General features: G+C 40.0%; 1 protein-coding gene across 3 annotated transcripts; it reads left to right on the top strand.

The window, feature by feature from the left end:
- Positions 1-5,124: 5,124 nt before the first annotated feature.
- On the top strand, positions 5,125-21,967 carry sesn2.L (sestrin 2 L homeolog). 3 transcript variants are annotated; one of them, NM_001091212.1, is made up of 10 exons: positions 5,170-5,396; positions 9,532-9,597; positions 12,019-12,165; positions 12,476-12,658; positions 13,176-13,352; positions 15,720-15,861; positions 15,957-16,075; positions 17,101-17,291; positions 17,383-17,527; positions 20,893-21,967. In NM_001091212.1, exons 2-10 carry the CDS (start codon positions 9,547-9,549, stop codon positions 20,977-20,979), a joined length of 1,242 nt encoding a protein of 413 aa, NP_001084681.1. In that variant the 5' UTR covers positions 5,170-5,396; positions 9,532-9,546; the 3' UTR covers positions 20,980-21,967. The 3 variants fall into 3 exon arrangements, with proteins under 3 accessions (XP_018100459.1, XP_041436864.1, NP_001084681.1); XM_018244970.2 differs by lacking the exon at positions 13,176-13,352 and having other exon boundaries at positions 5,125-5,396; XM_041580930.1 differs by lacking the exon at positions 12,019-12,165 and having other exon boundaries at positions 5,128-5,396.
- The last annotated feature ends 1,043 nt before the right edge of the window (positions 21,968-23,010 follow it).

The following is a 23,010-nucleotide window of genomic DNA, read 5'->3' as shown; positions in this document are numbered from 1 at the left end:
TCCCATTTTTTGTGTCTCCGTCCTGAGGCACAGCGTCTGCAGAGCAGATAATATCACGGAAATGCAATCTTTTGCAATTCTGACAGCTCAGCCACGTGTCCCATATTCCTTTTCAAATAGCCCACATTTCTCTTTGATCTCCCACAGTGAATAGCCAGAAAAAGTAACAAAGTTTCAAATTAAATGAGAGAGAGAATTTTTTTGGCAGAGAGCCCAGAATACTCAACACCTCCACTTAGATACAATTGTAGCTTAGATAAGGAAGTCTCTTGGGGGAACTGTGACTTAGTTCCTCACATTTTTATGCAATCTTTTTGTTCAACCCAATGAATTAAAGCTGAAAGTCTGCAGTTCAACTGCATCTTAGTTGTTTCATTTAAAATTCATTGTTGTAATGTACAGAACCAAAATTAGAAAAAAAAGTTGTCTGTCCAAATATTTATGGACCTAACTGTATGTAGAGGAGACCCTTGGTTGCCACAACCCCTCCAACATTGTTTGGCACCAGATATTTTTATATCTCTTTGCAATTTTCAAATGTTGGGAGGTATGGAAGTGTACCATCTTTTCTTCACCTGAGAAATGTCAACAGTGTCACCAGTTCCATGGCTATGGAAAACAATAGGAGGGAGAGAGGGCAACCATGTCTTGTGCCCATGAATAGCCTGAAGGGCAAGTAAGTATTTTGGTTTGTATGTATTATGGCTTCTAGTGCTTGCAGTCATTTCATAAAATATTTTATTTAGAAGAGATGCATAAAAAAATATTATTCACTGAAGTTCAGAACAGACGCACTTCAGAGGACGAGAGAGAGTCACACAAACAGTAACACAGGAACAGGAAACTATTTTTCAAGAAACAACCAGAACCAATCAGTAATCACATACATCTCACACAGGAAATGGTAATCTAACATGTAGCAGAAGAATTCTGGGAACTGTAGCATTCTACATGTAAATTTACATAACTAAGAATTATGTAACAAAGACTCAACAGGCCATTCAAATCAGTAAAAGAAAGGAATTGTGCATAAATGTATTGTTGAGCATTTTTTATGCAATTATGTGTTTTACTAACTTACTTGCAGTGATTCAGAGCCTATTCTATGGAAGGGAATTTTCAATTGCTTTGTCGTATATTTGAAAATACATCATGTTTCATCGTACTAAGGAGAATGCAGGTCCCTGCTTTGACTACAATGAGAGTAAGGCTGCCACCTGGCCATTATTTTACTAGCCTCGTCAGTAAAATATTGTTTGATGGCAATGTCTTTAACAGGTAAAAAAAGGTAAAAATATAGAAAGGCCAGAAAATGTGGAAACACTAAATGAGAAGCATCATTTACATCAAGGTCTGTAAACTCATAGTGACTGGCTACTCAGAACAACTCTATTTATGTGATTTCAGAGACAGCTATTTCACAAACTCTTGAAGATCAATAGATATTTAAAGTAACCACAACATTGTGACCCTCCCTTTGTCCACAGGGGGTAATTCATTACCTTTTGAGATTACTGCCTACTTTGTTTAAGCACAGAAAAGCATCCCAATTTGACTTTATTTAAGGTGAACATCTAATTATTATAATCATACAAAACTAAGGGGCAAGACAGGGCTGTCCGATCCTGTCCTAGGCACCAGATCTCAACCTGCCTCCCGCATAACCGCAAGACTGAGAATTAAATTAGGCCTTGGCATTTCAGGTACACAGAAGCCCACTCAGCCCACATAGAGGCCCAAACAGCCCCACCAGCCCACTAAATACTGACTTTCTATGGGACCTTATAGCAGCCCCTCTGGCATTTGCCAGAACCCACAGATTGCCAGTCCGGGCCTGCGCAATACAGTCTGTTAAATGCACCAATCATGAACAGAACAGTACCCCCCCTCAGGTCAGCTTCCACAGCATTGGACTGGGGCATTGGGGGCCCACCATCAGAATGACTCCCAACCCTATCACCATATTCACCTAAACCTTTTTTCCCTACCTCCTCCCTCTCATTTTTAAAGGAACAGTAACACCAAAAAAAGAAAGTGTTTTAAAAGAATGACAATATAATGTACTGTTGCCCTGCATGGGGAAAACAGGTGTGTTTGCTATAGAAACGCTACTATAGTTTATACAAACAAGCTACTGTGTAGCCATGAGGGCAGCCATTCAAGCAACAGGATACACAGTAGATAACAGATAAGTTCTGGAGAATCCCATTGTATACTACAGATTCTTTTTTATCTGTTGTATATCCTGTGCCTTTTCTCCTTTTTCAGCTTTATATGGATTCCCCCATGGCTACGCAGCAGCTTGTTTATATATACTACAGTAGTGTTTCTGAACCAAAGAAACCAGTTGTACCTGTGCAGCGCAATCTGTACCTTATATTTCCATTACTTTAATGCGCTTTCAATTTTTGGTGTTACAGTCCCTTTAACAAAATATGGCTTGATTGAATTTTTGTGTCTTGTACCTGATTGCTGAATATGTTGTTTATTTTTGCTTTACTGTTCACTAAATCGTACGTTTTTATTTAACACAAAATGAAATATTGAACTGGGGAATTATTAATTTCATTAATACTCTTCTGACTGTCAGGAAGGTGTTTGAAAGTACTGACATCAATGCAGATGCCTGTGTCACTTTGGCAAAACATGTTGACTGCCAGCATTTCAATACCATTTTGCTCTGTGAAGTGAAGCAGCACTGTGTACTAACAACCCTATGAAAAATGAATCCCCGCTGCAAGTTGCAAATGGGGAATTATGGATTCAGACCATTTTTTTTCTGCACTGAAATGAATAGTTTTAATGCAATAATGATAGATATTAGACAGAGTTTTTTGGCTTTACTTCTCAGCTGGGATTAAAATTTGTGCTTGTTACAGATATTCTAAAGGTGGCCATATAGGTGGCAGAGGTGGTACATGATGACCCAGAGGTGCTGGCATAGAGGACAACAAAGAGGCATCCACCAACATAGGAAAGACTTTTCCGTTTGTATCCTCCTGTCAGTGTGCACATGGACAAGTTTTGGTGCAAAAACATAAAAATGAAAATTTTAGTCCCAATATCCACCCATGTGTGCACTGACAAACAAAAGTTATTCCTGTCAGTGTTGCTGCAACACAGGGCTGATGGGGGGGGGGGGTTAGGTGTACCATTACCATTTTTATGCATTTTGTTGTTTTGTAAATTTCCTATGTAAACATATTCAGTTCAATAGATAATGCAATCATGCCTGGTAAACACTTGACCTATGGAGAGTAAATAGGATTTATCCCATCTCATTGCACAGTGGGGGGTGAATAGTTACATCTTTCTTTCTAACCAAAGAGTTAATATTATATGAGGTAATGCCTGGTAGTGGGGGAGGTTAAGGGAATTTTCATATCTGCCAGATATTTTTTTAATTCATTTGCCCCCAAATATGCCCACTTACTGTATATAAAACAGACCATTCCACAGAAGTATTTAAATATTCCAGCGAGAAGAATGCATTTTCAAACGGCTGCTATCAGTACTCTTCCATGATTAAGATAAAAATTGTGTTTAATAAACATAGCACTCTAAGGGCTAGTCCACACGGGGAGATAGCGACGCGTTTGCGGTCGCGGCGACAAAGCGCCGCGACAGTCGCCGCGACCGGCGCAGGCGACAGTTTTGTATGGGCGCCTATGTAAAAACGCCTGTGCTAACCACACGAGGCGATGCGCTTTTCAACAGTCGCCTGAAAAAGCCTGGCGAGGCATTTTCAGGCGACTGTTGAAAAGCGCATCGCCTCGTGTGGTTAGCACAGGCGTTTTTACATAGGCGCCCATACAAAACTGTCGCCTGCGCCGGTCGCGGCGACTGTCGCGGCGCTTTGTCGCCGCGACCGCAAACGCGTCGCTATCTCCCCGTGTGGAATAGCCCTAATACTCATGCCCGTTTGATATATAACTGGTAATACAAGATCTTCTTTAAGAACATGTTAAAAGTCAATGTTTTTCATACTTCTGGGTGGAAATTTTCTTTTCTCTTCTTTAGAGTTCAAAATATGGTTAGGATCCCCTTTATTTTAAATCTATTTTAACATTTTATTTTTCAAAATGGTACGCAATTACAAAACATTCAATATTTTCAGCATGTTAGCGTTTATGAGGAGAGGTATGTTAGTATGGGGGAACAAGAATCCCCTTTATTTGTCACATTACATGACAAATATAGCCAGGATATATTAAAATGGTGTCATAAATAGGGTTGCCAACCATTCTGGAAAAATATACCAGCCTTCCTATATATTTATCTTTTTTCCCTATTAATAACATTGGGATCAACCATATTTTTTACCGGCCAGGCCTACCTGTAAAAAGGCTGTGGAGCCCTTGAGGGCTGAGACACAAGTGGAGATGTGGGGAGATTAGTCACCTAGCGACAAATTGCCTCTTCTTTGGGCGACTAATCTCCCCCCAATGCCTTCCTGAATCTAAATCGTCGACGGGATTGCACTCGGAGCGCTTTGTTTTTGAAGTCGTCCGAAGTTGCCTCACGAGGAAACTTTGGAAAACGAATTGCCATCACGCTGGTGATTTAGATTCTAGCCGGCGGGAAGGCAGTTTGGGGAGATTAATCGCCCGAAGAAGAGGCAATTTGTCGCCGGGTGACTGAATCTCCTTGAATCTGCACGTGTGTCTCTGCCCTAAGCTGCCCGGGGCCATCAAATCTATAGGCGGTCCAGTTGGATAACCATTTTCTAAATGGCTGATTTTTCCTACCTGGAATGAATTTTAAAAACTTGTAAAAAATAATATATAGTTGTTTTCCAACTTTAGCAAGTAAAAAACAGATAACAGAGATAAACAGGCTGAGGATTTAAAGCTGTTTTGTCTTAACAGTATGCTAACAAAACCGGGAATCTACTGACTAGTGTATTTGCTGAACAAGTCTTACAAACAAGACCCGATAAAACCAGGTGTACTATCTGGAACAACAATAGCCTAGCCACAATTCATTTCAGCTTGTTTTTCTCACTTGCAAAAGTCTGTAGTCCTTTATATCAAGGCAAAAACTACAATTCCCGTGAGTGTTTTCGGGGAGGGCGAGGCCTTCTTACGATAAGCTGAAAAGTAATGGTGACGTCACTGCTGCGAATCTATATTAGGAAGGTAACAAGAGGCGTGTCGTGTCCAGGGGTTATTCATAGCGTCACCGGCATGATCGGCTGAGGAGAGGGCAGCCGTGATCTCTGACCTCCTCGTACATTACAGACAAACAGTTTAACTTTTATTTGACCAGACCACAGTTTCATCCTGGAAGCAGTCTGCTCTGTGCCCCCTATCAGGGTGGCCGATAATGTTGCTTCTAGAATCCTGGAGGAGGGTTACAGCGGTTGCCAGTCGTGTTCTACCAGCAGGAGGTTGAAGGTAAGCGGCTCATACATAATGTTGGAAGAGTTGCTGCTGCTGCTGTCCATTCAGTGGGGGCTGGGGCTGTGGGTTTAATTTTCGGTGAATCGCAATTATTGTTGCTATTGCATCATTGTACCTTTCCGTATAGGTTCGTCAAATGCAGTATTTTGCCTTTAAGTTTCCTTAGTTGTGTTCCATAGAGCCTATCATAAGATCCGTGTCTGTCGGGGATGCTGGGAGTCACATGATCAGGCTTAGGGGTCCCACACGTATATCGAGACATGTCTGGGCATCTTTAGCCCATCGTTGTTAGTTGTCACCGCACAATTGATTGCATATTCACTTCTTATTACCCTGTCCTTCACACGGACTGTTTAGCTGCACCCGACTTTCCTATGCACACGGCGTTTTCTTTAGGGACACCGCTTTTATTACAAGTGTCTGTTTTTCACTCTCCTGCCCCTTGTTTACTTTTGCCTGTGGTGGGACATGTCTGAACAGTCCGATTTCGTCGTCATGATCTCGCCCTCCCCTTCCAGCTTCCATTGATGGCTAAAGAAGTGACAAAAAAAAACAAAAACGATGCAAATTAAATTTAAGTGAATACACAATTCCCCAGACAAACCCATTCATTCGTTAGAGTTCAGGCATGGGATTCATTATCTGGAATGCTTGGTTGCCGGGGTTTTGTGGATAAGAGATCTTTCTATAAATTGGAGCACTAAAACGTTTGCACTTTGTCTTTCAAGGGACTGTAACTTTTAGTATGTTATAAAATGGCTAATCTTTTATTTTAATTAACTGTTATGACCATACAGTATATTTGATGTTTTCCAAGTCAGTAAATGGGTTTTATAATGTAGTTGGTAAGTATAATGTATTTAAATAGATTTCCAGGAGAAAATTTGTCTGTTAAGCTGGCCATAGGCGCAAAGATCCGATCGTACGAATCAACGTACGATCGGACTTTCCCATCTCCCGACCCTCCACTAACCATTCAGATCAAAGTCTTACGTCCGATCAAATAAAGTAGTAAAATAACAGATCAGCCAATGTTCTGCACCTGAAAGCAATTGTACGATAGTGATGTCTGACAAAGCTAGTGACAGTTTCCCGCTGAAAATCGTACGATCGGCAATACATGCAGAGATATTATCGGCAGGCGACAGAAATTTTGTAACCTGTCCGATCGACCAGACGACTGATCTCCACCGGACGAAAGATGTCGGGACTCTCCACACACGGTCCGAAAATCATACGAATCCACGATTCGTACGATCGGATCATTGCGTCTATGGTCAGCTTTAGGGCAGGGGCTCACAAAGCTACTGGCAGCGTCGTAACTAGACCTTTAAGGGCCCTGGTACGTAAATTTACAACTGGTCCCCTCTACGTGACACTGCCCCCCCCATGCATTGGACTGGAACACAGTCTCCCATAGACTTCATTATAATCAAATAATTCAACTTTTTAAAAATGATTTCCTTTTTCTGTGTAATAATAAAACAGTACTTTGTACTTGGTCCAAGCTATGATATAATTAATTCTTATTGGAAGCAAAACCAGCCTATTGGGTTTATTTAATGTTTATGTGATTTCCTAGTAGACTTAAGGTATGAAGATCCAATTTACAGAAAGATCCATTATCTGGAAACCCCCAGGCACTGAGCATTCTGGATAATAGGTCCCATACCTGTACTCAAATGATGTAAGCACAGGCGTCTGAAATAAATTTTTCACTGTGTTAATGACAAGGGTTAATCAGTGCAGCATTAAAGGGGTCTTACACAATTACATTAACTTTAATATGATGTAGAGAGGGGTTTTCTGAGAAACTTTGCAGTTGTTTTTTTTAATATTTTTTATTTGTTGTTTGAGTTATTTAGCTTTTTATTCAGCAACTCTCCAGTTTGCAATTTCAGAAGTCTGGTTGTTAGTGACCAATTTACCATAGCAACTTATGAATTGATTTGAATGAAAGATTGGAAAATTAATTGCCTGCTTGTTCCTGCTGAATTGTGCTTAGTACAGGGAATACCTATGCTGCCATAGTTTTATGGTAAATCTCTGTACAGACTATGAGCAATTTAGGGGACTGTTCCTGCTGAATTGTGCATAGTACAGGGGAATACCTATGCTGCCATAGTTTTATGGTAAATCTCTGTACAGACTATGAGCAAGTTAGGGGACTGTTCCTGCTGAATTGTGCTTAGTACAGGGGAATACCTATGCTGCCATAGTTTTATGGTAAATCTCTGTACAGACTATGAGCAACTTAGGGGACTGTTCCTGCTGAATTGTGCTTAGTACAGGGGAATACCTATGCTGCCATAGTTTTATGGTATATCTCTGTACAGACTATGAGCAAACTTAGGGGGCTGTTCACATTTGACATTAGCCTGAAAATGGCCGTTTTGGTCAGACAGTTTATCCAAATTTCACCAAACCATCTTGGCATGACATATTTTTGATATTAATTTTTGATCCTGGTGGATTGAGGGTTGGCAATCATGATGGAAAATTTCTATTTGTTGCCACAGCTCCTTTTTCCTTACTGCTACTCAAATTCTGGAGATTGGCTTGAGTGAACAGAACAGTTGATAAGTGTGCATGAACCTGATTCCAAAAAAAACTCTTCTAATTCAAGGAACCCTCTCCCTCCTGTCACCTAATATCAACCATTTGCAACAGTGGTCCAAGGTTACATCAGCCAAACAACTTTTGTTATGCCACATTACTTAGTTTCATATAACCCATAACCTCCCAACCTACATTTTTAAAAACACAAATTCCCTGATGGGTGCAAATATTTTACATATGTTGCATCTACTTTGTGTTGGCAGTTTGCTTCTTTAGGGCTAGTCCACACGGGGAGATAGCCACGCGTTTGCGGTCGCGGCGACAAAGCGCCGCGCCAGTCGCCGCGACCGGCGCAGGCGACAGTTTTGTATGGGCGCCTATGTAAAAACGCCTGTGCTAACCACACGAGGCGATGCGCTTTTCAACAGTCGCCTGAAAAAGCCTGGCGAGGCATTTTCAGGCGACTGTTGAAAAGCGCATCGCCTCGTGTGGTTAGCACAGGCGTTTTTACATAGGCGCCCATACAAAACTGTCGCCTGCGCCGGTCGCGGCGACTGGCGCGGCGCTTTGTCGCCGCGACCGCAAACGCGTGGCTATCTCCCCGTGTGGAATAGCCCTTAGACAAGTTATCACTCTTGATAATGTGACACTGTATGGAAATGTATTTTAGTGAACGCCCCTCAGTATAGTCTTATTTTGGTTTGGATAGATGCTGTGATTTGTGCTGTGCATCTGTCTCTGGTACTCTTGCATTCCAATTATTGGGTGTTCCTTTTGCCTGGAGCGTTAAAGGGATCCTGTCATCGGAAAACATGTTTTTTTCAAAACGCATCAGTTAATAGTGCTAATCCAGTAGAATTCTGGACTGAAATCCATTTCTCAAAAGAGCAAGCAGATTTTTCTATATTCAATTTTGAAATCTGACATGGAACTAGACATTTTGTCAATTTCCCAGCTGCCCCAGGTCATGTGACTTGTGCCTGCACTTTAGGAGAGAAATGCTTTCTGGCAGGCTGCTGTTTTTCCTTCTCAATGAAACTGAATGTGTCTCAGTGGAACATGGGTTTTACTATTGAGTGCTGTTCTTAGATCTACCAGGCAGCTGTTATCTTGTGTTAGGGAGCGGTTATCTGGTTACCTTCCCATTGTTCTTTTGTTTGGCTGCTGGGGTGGAGGGAGGGGGGTGATATCACTCCAACTTGCAGTACAGCAGTAAAGAGTGATTGAAGTTTATCAGAGCACAAGTCACATGACTTGAGGCAGCTGGGAAATTGACAATATGTCTAGCCCCATGTCAGATTTCAAAATTGAATATAAAAAAATCTGTTTGCTGTTTTGAGAAATGGATTTCAGTGCAGAATTCTGCTGGAGCAGCACTATTAACTGATTCATTTTGAAAAAAATGTTTTTTTCCCATGACAGTATCCCTTTAATGTGAACACTGTTGACTGATGTAACTCTGTGTAAAATTTCAACTGCACAGCACCCACGGAGGGTTGTGAACTCTGTCTTCATTTTGTTTGTGTTCATATCAGTGATTGCTGTTTCCTCCTTGTTTTAATTGTGTCAGGAACAAGGAGAGGAGATGCGGCATCGAAGTTCCAGAGGACCCAGTGCTTATATCCCTGTATCACAGGTAGGATTTCTGCTGTTACACTTACTACAGAGAAATTTACTTAAACTCAGAAGAAGTGAACAAATACAACAAATTGGGAGCTCTTTGAAGAATTCTTACTATAAAATATACAATTCTAAAATGAAAGAACCTGCAACATCAAAAAGCAAAACAATCACACACACACAGTGCATCCGACCCCTTATATTTTCTTCTCTATGACTTCAACTACTACTCTACAACAAACTGAGTTTCACTCCTTCCTCATTTCTATGCTCTCCCGGGTATCTGTGACATTACACCTGTCTGCCAATTCTACATGAAACACCTATACTCCGTTTCTCTGCAAGTTAATTGTCTATAACCTGAATAACTGATACCACCACTTATGTGATGTTTACGGGGTTGTTCACCTTCCAACCACTTTTTTCAGTTCAATTGTTTTCAGATTGTTCACCAGAAACAGACATTTTCTAATTACTTTCCATTTTTTATTTTTTACTGGTTTTTCAAAGTCCAAGTTTAAAGTTTAATTTTCCTGTCTCTGGCGTTAGTCTGGCAGCTCAATAATTTAGGTGCAGAATCTAAACTGTTACAATTTTGCAACATTAAACATTTTTCAGCAGCATACTGGAGTATTAACAACTATTGTATCAATTCTAACAGCTCCATGTAATAAAGCCCAGAGATTCTGCTTAGCAGGAATAAAGATAAGAAATGTATCAATGTAAATATGTATAAACAGTTTAGAGTCAGCGACCCCCAGAACTGCTTAAGAAGGTGAAAACTTAGACTTTACAGAACAGTCACACATAGAAAATATAAAATAACTGGAAAAAGTCTTTATTTCTGATAAACTATCTGAAACCAATTGAACTAATAAAGTGGTGTAAGATGAACAACCGCTAGTTACAAAAAAAATTGTATTTGTTGATCTAGAACCAACAAATTCTTTCTTGGAAACAATTTGCCCTATCTATATGAGAAATATTTTCACTCTATAGGGCTGTGGAGAGCCATCTTAAAGGAATACTGTCATGGGCAAACATGTTTTTTTTCAAAACACATCAGTTAATAGTGCTGCTCCAGAAGAATTCTGCACTGTAATCCATTTTTCAAAAGAGCAAACCGATTTTTCATATTTTAATTTTGAAATATGACATGGGGCTATACATATTGTCAGTTTCCCAGCTGCCCCCAGTCATGTGACTTGTGCTCTGATAAACTTTACTCACTCTTTACTGCTGTACTGCAAGCTGGAGTGATATCATCCCCCTCCCTTCCCCCCCAGCAGCCTACGGGTTAGGTCACTGGGCGTTTTGGGGAGATTTAGTCGCCTGGCGACTAATTGCCTCGTCTTTGGCTGGCTAAAATGAAAAGCACACGCGTGATTCGTTTTCCGAAGTGGAAACTTCGGAAAACGAATCGCTGCGTGTGCTTAGTGCTGGCGTTTTTTCATTTTAGCCAGTGCAAGAGTGAGGGAAGGCGTTCGGGGAGATTAGTCGTCAGACGACTAAATCTCCCAGAAACGCCCAGTGTGACCTTATCCTAACAAAAGAACAATGGGAAGGTAACCAGATAGCAGCTCCCTAACACAAGATAACAACTTCCTGGTAGATCTAAAAACCACACTAAATAGTAAAAGCCAAGTCCCACTGAGGCTGATTCAGTTACATTAAGTAGGAGAAATAACAGCCTGCCAGAAAGTAGTTCCATCCAGGCTTAATTCACATGACTGGGGCAGCTGGGAAACCGACAATATGTCTAGCCCCACGTCAGATTTCAAAATTGAATATAAAAAAAAAATCTGTTTGCTCTTTTGAGAATTGGATTTCAGTGCAGAAGTCTGCTGGAGTAGCACTATTAACTGAGGTGTTTTGACAGTATCCCTTTAACTTTTTTTATCTTTTTGTGTACGTATTAAATAAATTGTATTCTACAGAGCTAACTTGTGCCTCCCCCACCTTTTCAGGTTGAATAGCTGCCCCCATGGCTACACAGCAGCTTATTTATATAAACTAGTAGGGTTTTTGGGATTGAGATTTTCCGGACTTTCCGTAACTTGGATCTCTATACCTTGTCTACTAAAAAATAATTTTTACATTAATTAACCCCAGTAGGATTGTTTTACCTTCATTAAGGATTAATTATATATTAGTTGGCATCACATACAAGTTACTGTTTTATTATTACTGAGAAAAAAGAAAATCGTGTTTAAAAATGTCGGCTATGTGATTAAAATGGAATCTACAGGAGACAGCCTTTCCGTAATAGCTTTGTAGCTTTCTGGATAACTAGTTTCTGGACAGATTCCATACCTGTATTAAGAATTGTTAAACTGAAAATGTACTGCTTGGTTGGCATTACAAAAAGAAACTTGGTATATGCAGTTGCAAATCCAGTGCTTCCGTGTCATAGGTAACATTTTTAATTTTTTTACAGCTAACTGGTCCTTATGTTGGTGACAATATTGCAGCAGTTATGGGCCTACATCCTGATTATCTGCATGTTTTTTGGAAGACACAGCATCAGCTGCTGCGTATGGACGGAGCTCTTTCCCTTCCGGAGAGACACTATGTGGCAATAATGGTAGATGATCTTTCTGAACTATTGATTATATAATGCAAGATCACCCTTACTTTTTTTCCAGTCATAGTTTCCCACCATATTTTGTGGTATTGTACCTTTTGACCCTGAGGAAGTGCCGAGGCTATAGGCACGAAACACGTAGGTTTTAGAGTTTGCACACCCACTGTAACTAAGTTGCCACACTGTGTGATTGAATAAAGCCGAATTTGCTACTTAATACAACGTCTCTTGTGTGGATCGGTCAGCACTGACAGTGAGTACTGATTTTTGCTTACCTTTCGTCTATATTTGTCTCCAATTTATATTCCAGGCCTCTGCTCGACATCAGTGCACCTATCTTGTGTCTCTTCACTCGTCCTGCTTTCTGCAGGTTGGAGGGGATCTCCGTTGGCTGGAAGGATTTGATGCTGCCCCTCTGAAACTGCGCAAGCTTAATGACCTCAACAAGATCCTTGCTCACAGGCCGTGGTTGATAACCAAAGAACACATTGAGGTGAAAAGTGAACTAGAACTAGGGAGGGAAGTAAGACAATTAATGGGCATAAACATCTGGAGGGTAAAGTTCTTTAAAACATGAAGACAGGGTCGAACATAAAATCCAGCTAAATACAATGTATATATTTATTTGATAATGTTGTAAATTATGTAGTAGAATAATGTGCTTACAGAATTTTGGTTCAGTGGTATTGAGAAATGATCCCTTTTATTTTGTGAACAAGCACAGCAGGACTGGTGAATACTACCCTTAGCATTTGCACAGGGTAGGACGTTTCTGTTAAGACAGCCATAACCATTAGAGATATACATCATCTTGTAGCCAGTGTAAGACGGTGGAAATTTGTAAAATATATAGTCTTCAAGTGGGAGCCAGTGACAGGTCTGTTGGTAGTCCCTAAATTATGTTTCTATGTAGATTTACATGCAGAAATACAATGATTTAATGAAAGCAGTTGTGTTAATCTCCTGTGCCAAAATACTTACAATATGCTCTTCTGCGTTTACCTTTGCAGATTCTTCTGAGCTCACAGGGGGGCCACTCTTGGTCTCTTGCAGAACTAATCCATGCTCTGCTGCTGCTTACTCATTTTCATGCACTTTCTTCTTTTATCTTGGGCTGTGGAATTTACCTTCCAGAGGATAATAATGCTGTTCCGCGCCCTCCCTCTCCAGACATCCCTCTTAGCGAGGTGAGTCAAAAAAAAAGTAACAGAAGTTCTCAAATCTGAATTTCCTAAGCAGGCAGAAGTGGGCATGCAGCAATGATAATGTGCTAGCCGTGATATTCTTAGAAGCCATGGCAGGAGGTAATTTTTAGTCTGTGAGCCCCCTTAACATGACATTATCCCATTAATGGAAAACTATAATTTTTTTTAAAAGGACCCCCTTCCTAATCATATCATGTGCTCAACTATCAGCAGCTCCATATCTGCCACTTACCTGGCCTAATAAAACATTGCAGCACTGTGTGGTTAGTGAACGCCATGTCTTTAGCACATCTGTATCTCTTTCCCATATATCCCTATCCTTAATATGACACATGGCAGTTTCAAAATGTTTTGCACTGCTCTCAGTCCAGCTATATGAGAGGTTCAGCTGTTGGAGGGGCTTGATGCAGTTGGGGAAACGTATAGTGTTCTTTTGTTGAGGGCCACTTTATAAAAAGAGAGTTTTGCTTGTTCTTTAAAATGTGGGACCCCTATATTTGCATTGATTGGCCAATGAATTTCATCAAAATTAATACAGTCGACATGGGACTGATTAGAGTGCTACACTATTGTGTGACAATACAATATAAGCACATGGGAGGTCTAAGCACATTTATTTATTGACTGCTTTCAGATCTGTCTCACACATGCAGTTAAACTATAGAATATTGTCTTGTCACACAGTACACTAATGCTCCTGTGATTACTTGGGTTAGTATAATTACAATATTTTCGAATAAATAACATTTTTTGGGTTAGATTTCATTTAAGAATCTGCGGTCTCTGCTGTCACTTAAAATGTATACTATGGTATGTATAAGCATAGACATATGGTCTTTCCCATTATATTTCTTTATATAATGTATTTGGAGCCATATATTGGTATAGACTTGTACAATAATTCAGCCATATTTAGCAAGGTGGTGATGTTCTGAAAAAAAAGAAACAATAAATCCTAGGCAAATGTTCCCCCAAATAAATGCATCTAAATTAAAGAGCTTTGTATAGTACCAAGAACGTTTGGCATCAATCCCTAGCCCAGGTATGTTGTACTGAGAGCTGTTGTCTCTTTCAGCCTCTGTAGTCCTCTGGTTTGGGGGTTCTGTGAACCATATCAGAATTCTAGTTTTTTGCTGCATTGCTATTTGTAGGCTAAAGCCCACAACCTTTATCTAGTTACAAGCACAGGGTCTAGTCACCCTTTTCATTGTTTGCAAGTTGTTTTTTTCCAATCAAGAATCAGTTAAGCATTTATGTACTACATTTAATTACTATAATCAATTTTAGAATATTCTTTCTCTGTTTTAGGGGGGATCATGGAGACCCATTCTGGGTCCCAACACCTTTTATATTAAAGGGATAATGTCATGGGAAATATGTTTTTCTTTTCAAAATGCATCAGTTAATAGTACTATTCCAGCAGAATTCTGCACTGAAATCCATTTCTCAAAAGAACAAACAGAATTTTTTTTTTTATATTTAATTTTGAAATCTGACACGGGGCTAGACATATTGTCAGTTTTCCAGCTGCCCCAAGTCATGTGACTTGTGCTCTGATAAACTTCAGTCACTCTTTACTGCTGTACTGCAAGTTGTAGCGATATCACCCCCCAGCAGCTCAACAACGGAACAATGGGAAGGTAACCAGATAGCAGCACCCTAACATAAGATAGCAGCTGCCTGGTAGATATTAGAACAGCACTCAATAGGTCCCACTGCAACACATTCGGTTACATTGAGTAGGAGAAACAGCCTGCCAGAAAGCAGTTCCATCCTAAAGTGCTGACTCTTTCTGAAAGCACATGGCCAGGCAAAATGAGATGGCTGCCTACACACCAATATTGCATCTTTAAAATACACTTGCTGGTTAAGGAATTAAATTATATATGGTAGAGTGAATTATTTGCAGTTTTAACAGTGTAATTTAAAAATACAAACTACATCATAAAAATCTTGACAGAATCCCTTTAAGTATCCTTGTATTAACAGAAAACTGCCACTACTTACTATTTAGGAACAAAGGAGATCATTCTTTTGTTAGAAAACAGTGACCAGATTAAATTTGTGTAGTTTCCTTATTGTCAATATTCATTACACGTATAAAGTTGTCACCTGCCCGGTATTTTACCGTCCTGGCCGGTAAAAATGATGGTTGATCCCAATGTTATTAATAGGGAAAAAATATAAATATATAGGAAGCCCCTATTTTTTTCCAGAAAAGGTGGCAACTCTAGTATAAAGGGAAGGTTAGTTAAATGTGAAAATCTTGTTTTACTGGGTCATTCTTGTATGTAACCTTAGATATGCAAATATATGTGTGACCTTGTGTATGTATATTTCTGAATAAAGGGCAGCAGCACATTGCAAGAGGCAGAGCGAGTCCTTGCTGAGATAAAGAAACTGGATGAGGAAGGAGAAGAGACCAGCCAAGAAGAAATGGAAACCAGGTTCGAGAGGGAGAAGAGAGAATGTGCAATGGTTCCAACCAATGGTTAGCGTTAAGCTGTACTTTTGAATATGCAGTTTACAACGGTTACTGTGATTACATGTTTTAACTTTAGTATGTTTCCATTTTCTGTATGGCAGGTGATAACAGTAAGCCAGTGTGCTTTCCTGGCATCCTGCGCTTTTTGGAAGACCCAGATTTTGGCTACATAGATTTTACTCGTCGGGGTGAACAGGCTCCGCCTACATTTCGTGCCCATGTAAGCATTATTGTAATAATAGGCTTCACTTGTTATGCTCAAAAACAGATCTTAAGCCTTCTGATCATCACCAGCAGATTCACAGCCTAACAGTAATATGTGTTCATGTGGCTGCACACTAGCTTATTTTCTTCTTCAGTTTGTCAGTCTAAGGGCCATGGCACATCAGGAGATTAGTCTCCCGTGATAAATCTTTTCTGCGGGCAACTAATCTCTTTGCAAAATCTATCCCACCGGTGATAAAGTTAATCGCTAGTAGTAAAACTTATGGTTTTTTTTTTACAAAGTGCCTTGTGAGGATACTTTGGAAAACAAAGCTCTGCATATTCTTTACCACCAGCTGTCTCCCCCAAGAGGAGCGTTATAGTAAGCAGATGACAAAATTGACTTTTGATGTACTAATTCCTGTGATTTTCAGTCTTGATCAGAAATAATGTGACAATCTTTGCCCCCGCAATATGATGCATGTAAGAAGTTTAGAGTTTAACAAATTGCCTACCCACATATGTATGGCCATTCGGCCATGTGTTTAGGCTTTTTTTTAGCCGTGAGCAACATTCAGATGTAAAGACAGTTGCTGTGTGGTACAACATAAGTGCTGTAATTAACCATCTGGTTGCCTGTATATGAACAGGCAGCTTCCCCATGACTCTGCTTGGCAGAGCTTTTGGAACCGCTGCGTCAGCCAAGATGTATGCTCACGGGGCAGATTTCTGCACCGAAATGTATTCCAGCACATGATACTGCACTCATGCTAACGCAGTAGTTGGTGGCTCCAGATGCAGACAACGAAGAAGGCTAATGTGATTGTAGGAGCTGATTCTCTGCCAAAGCTTTTTTCGATGGGCTGGAATCAGCCCCATGTGACATTACCTTTTCTAAAAGGCATTACACCTATATTAAAGCCACTCAAGCTTGAAGCTGCTAACCAATTGTATCACTTAATCACTTAACAATTATTATTACTTTTCTTTATTCCTTTAAAAATATGGTTTTCCCCTGTCTTCCCTGCCTTCTTTTATTAGGATTACACATGGGAAGATCATGGTTACTCGCTTCTACAGAGATTAAATCCAGAAGTTGGACAGCTGCTGGATGACAAGTTCCAAGTGGCCTTCAATCTAACTTACCACACTTGTGCGACTCATTGTGGTGTGGACACGTTCAAATTAAGACGTGCAATATGGAACTATATACAGTGCATTTATGGAATAAGGTAAATTGTGGTTTCAAAATAAGCTTTATATATCCTTGAAAGGCTGGCACATTATGGAATTAATCATGTCTACTGACTTCTTTCTTTCTAGGTACGATGACTATGATTATGGAGAGGTGAACCAGTTGCTTGAGAGGAGTCTGAAAGTTTATATGAAGACTGTCACATGTCACCCAGAGAGGGTGACCCGACAGCTGTATAATGACTTTTGGAGACAGTTTAAACACTCAGAAAAGGTAACATTGAAAACATTGACTTTAAGTCTTATATGCTCATTACTGTGTGGTTAATCCATTATGAATATTTCCACATATTTGCTCCTTTCTAGTGAAGGAACCTGTAAAGTAATAGTGAAACTGGTTACAATAATAACATAAGCCCTTATTATTTGGTTGGCAGAATGTTTTGCCTTTTCTCAGACATTAGGGTGGGGATCTCAGGAATGCTCTTTTATAGTTACTACCATTGGGAGGAAAGAGATTAGCAAACCAGGTTCCTTCACCACACCTGCCACAGTCCTGCTTAAGTTTTAGTAGTGACCTCAGAAGACAAGATCAGAACTATGGTAGGCCTGCTCCTGGATTTTAAATAATCCTAATTCTGATTGGTTCAATTTTGGGTGGTTCAACCAGACTCCTAGAGATTAAGGATACACTTAATTTGTTTAACACACCAAAGGCCGTAGATCGCGCCCTGCCAGACCACCGATCCAAGTTAAAAGACAAAATCTTTATTGGCACATTTCAAAATATATAAATGCATGATGCATTCATTTGTTTTGTACATTGTTTCAGGAATTACGCCACTACACAAGATAAATAAGTGGTGCTCGATTTATTGTTGTCATCTGGTTTTTTTGTTAATTTTTCGACTCGCACTTGCTCCTTTAGTGTAGAACTAAACTAAATAAGAGACCATACTTTGGATCTGCTTTTAGAATCCACCAGTATTTCCGTAAAACTAAGCCCAATAAATCAGGTAACCTTTACTACTCTAGTGCTCTTATCCATGTTGTCACTGTGGCTATTTCAATATAATCGTTCTTGGCCATAGTGTTGCTTAATAGCAATTTTGTACTTATTTATTCCTTTTAGGGTATGTATTTCATTGCAAACATTTTAGTCTTGACACTTTTGTAAGGATTGAGTATACATTCTTTTAGTGTGTATAGGAGGGCGATGGTCTCTCCAGCATTAAACTTTCATTTATTGTGAAGGTCAGGGTGTGCTGACAAGTTTTGTTTGGGTTCATGAATAACTTTACCTCACAAAAACAACAGTGACAGCTTCCACTCTGTAAATAAAATTTAGTTCTTACTTTGCAGAAAAACACATTCCTATCAATAAAAGGAATCATGTCAGCATTACCAATGACTAGGGCAGTCTTTTTAATTTACCCTACAACAGTTTTAGCCAATTCTTTATGATAGCCGACCACTGCCCATAAGCTTGAATACCATTGGGGTATTTTCTATTTATGAAAATTTGGATTTGGGAGAAAATAAATTTTATATTTTTGTCCTTGATTACAGTTGCAAAACATAGGGGCAGATTTATTAAAGGGGTGGTTCACCTTTCAGATAACTTTTAGTATGATGTAGAGAGTGATATTCTGAGACAATTTGCATTTGGGTTTCATTTTTTATTATTTAAGGTTTTTGAGTTATGTCTTTTTATTCAGCAGCTCTTCAATTTGCATTTTAAGCAATTTGTTATCTTAGCAAGTACCCTAGTAATGATGCACTGATTTGAATAAGCAACTGGAATATGTATAGGAGAGGCCTGAATAGAAAGATGAGTAATAAAAAGTAACAATAATGATTAATGTGTAGTTTTACAGAGCATTTGCTTTTTGGAAGGTGTCGGCGACGCCCATTTGAAAGCTGCAAAGAGTTAGAAGAAAAAGACAAATAACTATAAAGAACTATAAAGAATAAATAATGAAAACTAATTGAAAAGTTGCTTAAAATTGGCTATTCTATATCATAGTAAAAGTTGCCTTAAAGATGAACCACCCCTTTAAATGTTGAAGTGAAAATTCAAATTTTTCAATTTTATTTTTTTGGTAAAAAAAAAACTTAATTCAAATTGTGAATTATCCAAACTCGATTCGAGTTTTAATTCAAATTCAAGATTTATCATACTCTGGCCCTTTAAGAACTCATATTCGACTATTCACCACTTTAAACCTGCCGAATTGCTGCATACGTCAATGGGAGAGGTCCAGGGATCATTTTGGTGATGTTTGCAGCCTTTCTGACATTTGAGTTTTTTTACTTCAATTCGAGTTTTTCTAATTTTAGTTTTCAGGTAGATTCAATTCGTCCGAGCTGAGAATTAGATTTTATTAATAAATTTCGATTGGTTGAATTTCGAGTTTATGGGATTATTGTATATAATGTAATTTTTCCTACCGCACACCTGTAGTTCACCAGTACTGCAATGGTGGTGCGTTCTTCCGTTGACCCGGCTGGGTCCCCTAGCAACGTACACATATAGAAACGGATCCGCATACACTTGAATTTATGCAGTCGGGGAGTATCCCCTTTTATTTAACCACCAGACATTCAACGTTTCGGGGGGGGGGAGACACCGTCCCTTCATCTTAGACTGAGAATGTAGAGATTGGAAACTTGAAGAGAGTCTCCTGTGCATCGCTGACAGTTAAGACATTTTTGCCATGATGAAACAATATGGATAACAGTTAAACTTTTTTTTTTTTTAAATACCTAGTGGTAATTGTTTCTTCCTTAAAGGAGAAGGAAAGTCATCCTGCACTTGCGGGTGCCAAATGTTAGGTACCCCCAAGTGATTGTATTGACTTACCTGACACCCCGAGCTGGTGCTCCTATCAGCAGAAAAGTGCACCGGCCTGGGGCTATACCAGGGAGTGATCCTCTTCCGGCTTCTTCTTGCTTCAAATTTCCCAGGGCAAACGCATGCGCAGTTGAACAAAATAGCCGACTTTTTAGTTAAAGTTTGGCTTTTCATTCTGCTGCACATGCGCAGCCGCATGAAGAAAGAGGACTGAAGCACTCTGTGGTGTCACTGGTATAACCCCAGGCCGGTGCAGTTTTCTGCTGATAGGAGCACTGGCCCGGGGTGTCAAATAAGTCAATACAATCACTTGGGGTTGCCTAAAATTTGGCACCCCCAAGTGCAGGATGACTTTCCTTCTCCTTTAAATAATAAATCACAAATCACATTGACATACAAATGTGAAGCACCCTGTACATAATAATCTATAGCAATTAGTGATGTGCGGGCTAGGATTTCCCCGACCCTCCCTCCACCTGCGCCCGTTCGAGTCTTATTTCTGGGTTCCTTTTATAGACCTGCGCTGTCCCGCTGATAATGTCACAAAAGGGGCGGCGCGCGCAGACGCAGCCTCCACCCGCGAAGAAGAGTGCGAGGTCGGCCGGAACCTGCCCGACCTGGGGGTATCGGCCCAGCCCGCACATCACTAATAGCAATGTTGATTTTATAGGAGAATAAGGAGAATGTAAACTTTTCTTGCAAATTTTGTGTATCACCCTTTCTAAAAACTGACGTAGCTGCAAAATGTGATTTAACAATATTTATTTTCCTGTATTCTCCCTCAGGTTCACTTGAACTTTCTTCTGCTAGAAGCTCGACTGCAGGCTGCTTTGTTGTACAGTCTCAGAGCCATCACACGCTACATGACGTGAGCTTCTAAGTGTGATATTGCCGGATTTATTAAGCAAAGCAATTGGTAAATGGCCTTAAGGACCAGAACTATCCAATAATTGCTGTCTCCAAGCATATTTGCACTAACTTGGCTAAGCAGTCTTCACTTATGAGAAGAGAGCTTCTAAATCTGCTTTAAGTGGAAGGGTTTCCTCCTTGTTCCTGAAGAATGGAGGTCCCTAATTTTCTCCAGGTCTAAATGTAGCAAGCTTTGTCATTTTGCAGGAAACTCCTTACACTCCCTTGTGTTCACTAAGGAACTGTGGCTACGATTGCACTGCTACACCTTTTGGAATGTTGTGCACTGTTTACATTTGGTATGATATGTTAGACATACATGTTTGTATGTATCTGCTGTACATATACGTGACACTCACCAGTGCATACTTCTACACTACTTTATGCAGCATTGAAGATGCAATAATTACTTTAAACTGCTACACTGATGCATAATCTGCACTAACTCCCCCAGCATGGTCCAGTCCTTTTCATTTAGTCTCTTAATAAGAAATGGTGTTTACACGGTGCTGCCTTAAATAATGGCACCATTTTATTCTAGAATCTTAATCCCTTTCACTTATAAAGTGGTATGTACACACACACACACACACACACACATATTTATATATTACAGGAATTATTTCCACCTTGAGGCTTTTCAGCTACTAGAAGATTTGGGAATGCTAGAGGGCCACAAGTTGGACTCTGCAATATTTAAACAGCAAAACTTTGTACACCCCCTCCCCAGTAGTCTACCTCTTTCAAGGCACCTTTTTAACAGTGAGTTTTAGACTGTGAAGTACATTTTCTCAGGTTACTGATCTTGTTGAATGTTTATCTTGCAGGATTAGCAAAAGGGGGCTGTGCAACCCTTTTAACTTATTTTTTGATTGTTTTCTTTCACAAATTTTGATGAAACATTTTTTTTGGTAGTTTGTTAAACCGTGTGAAATAAAGATTTTGGTTATACATTTGGTGAACTGGTTTGATATTAAAACATTTCAACTTATTGACATTGAACAGGTATGGGTTCTGTTGCTATCTAGAATACTTTAAAGGAGTGCCCCTAACTTGATAGTCACCCCTGCATGCAGGTCCTCTCTTGCCGAGTTCACAGGCACCATCTTCGTCCGATCGCTCTTCTTCCTGTATTTGGTGGCGCATGCGCAGTAGGAGGCATTTGCCGGTTGGATCTACTACCGAAAGTCACAAAGTTTCCGAAAAAAGAAATCAGAAACTTTGTGAAATTCGGGCGCATGCACAGTAGATCCAACCGGCAAATGCCTCCTACGGCGCATGCTCCGCCAAACGCCGATCAGTACAGGAAGAAGAGCGCTCGGACGAAGATGGCACCCGTGAACTCTGCAAGAGAGGACCTGCACAGAGGGGTGACTAACAAGTTAGGGGCATTTGCCGAGGGCTTTGCGCCGAAAGGGTTTCCTTCTCCTTTAAAGGAGTAAGCTTTATCAGAAAGGTCTATATAAATACACCAGTAAACCCTCAAAGTAATGCTACGTTGCATCCCTAAAAGAAACACACAATTTATTTCCTTCTATTGTGTACACATGGGCTTCTGTATCAGACTTCCTGTTTTCAACTTAAACCTCCAGGGCTAAGGCTTAAGCATGCTCAGTTTGCTCCTTCCTCACTCCTCCCCTCCCCGCTGTAAACTGAGCCCAGAGCTATGAGTAAGCAGAGAGACTCAGACAGGCAAGTGATGTCACACCAAGCTAATATGGCAGCTGCTATCCTAAACAAACAGAGAGCGCTTCTAGAGCTGTTTACTCAAGCATTCTACAGAATAAATATAGTGATATATTTTGCACAATTGTGACTAATCAATTGGCAATAAACTGCTTTGGTAGCTTTCCTTCTCCTTTAAAACTAGCAGGCATTTGTTTGGCCTTCAGTGTCTTCAGTATCTAGTCTGGTCAGAGGTTCCATAAATGTCTTTATATGACATAATTTCAACACTATACGGCCCATAAATAAGCAGTATGACAAATAATCAG

The sequence above is a fragment of the Xenopus laevis genome, chromosome 2L (assembly GCF_017654675.1).
Source record: "Xenopus laevis strain J_2021 chromosome 2L, Xenopus_laevis_v10.1, whole genome shotgun sequence".
In the NCBI taxonomy this organism is placed as follows: domain Eukaryota; kingdom Metazoa; phylum Chordata; class Amphibia; order Anura; family Pipidae; genus Xenopus; species Xenopus laevis.
Note: the sequence above shows the minus strand (reverse complement) of the source record. Positions and strands in the feature narration are given on the sequence as shown.

Coding starts and splice junctions, on each gene's coding strand:
- sesn2.L (NM_001091212.1), top strand. CDS start 9,547: ATGCGGCATCGAAGTTCCAGAGGACCCAGTGCTTATATCCCTGTATCA. Junction 13,353..15,719: donor CAGACATCCCTCTTAGCGAG/GTGAGTCAAAAA, acceptor TTCTGAATAAAG/GGCAGCAGCACATTGCAAGA. Junction 16,076..17,100: donor CGCCTACATTTCGTGCCCAT/GTAAGCATTATT, acceptor TTCTTTTATTAG/GATTACACATGGGAAGATCA.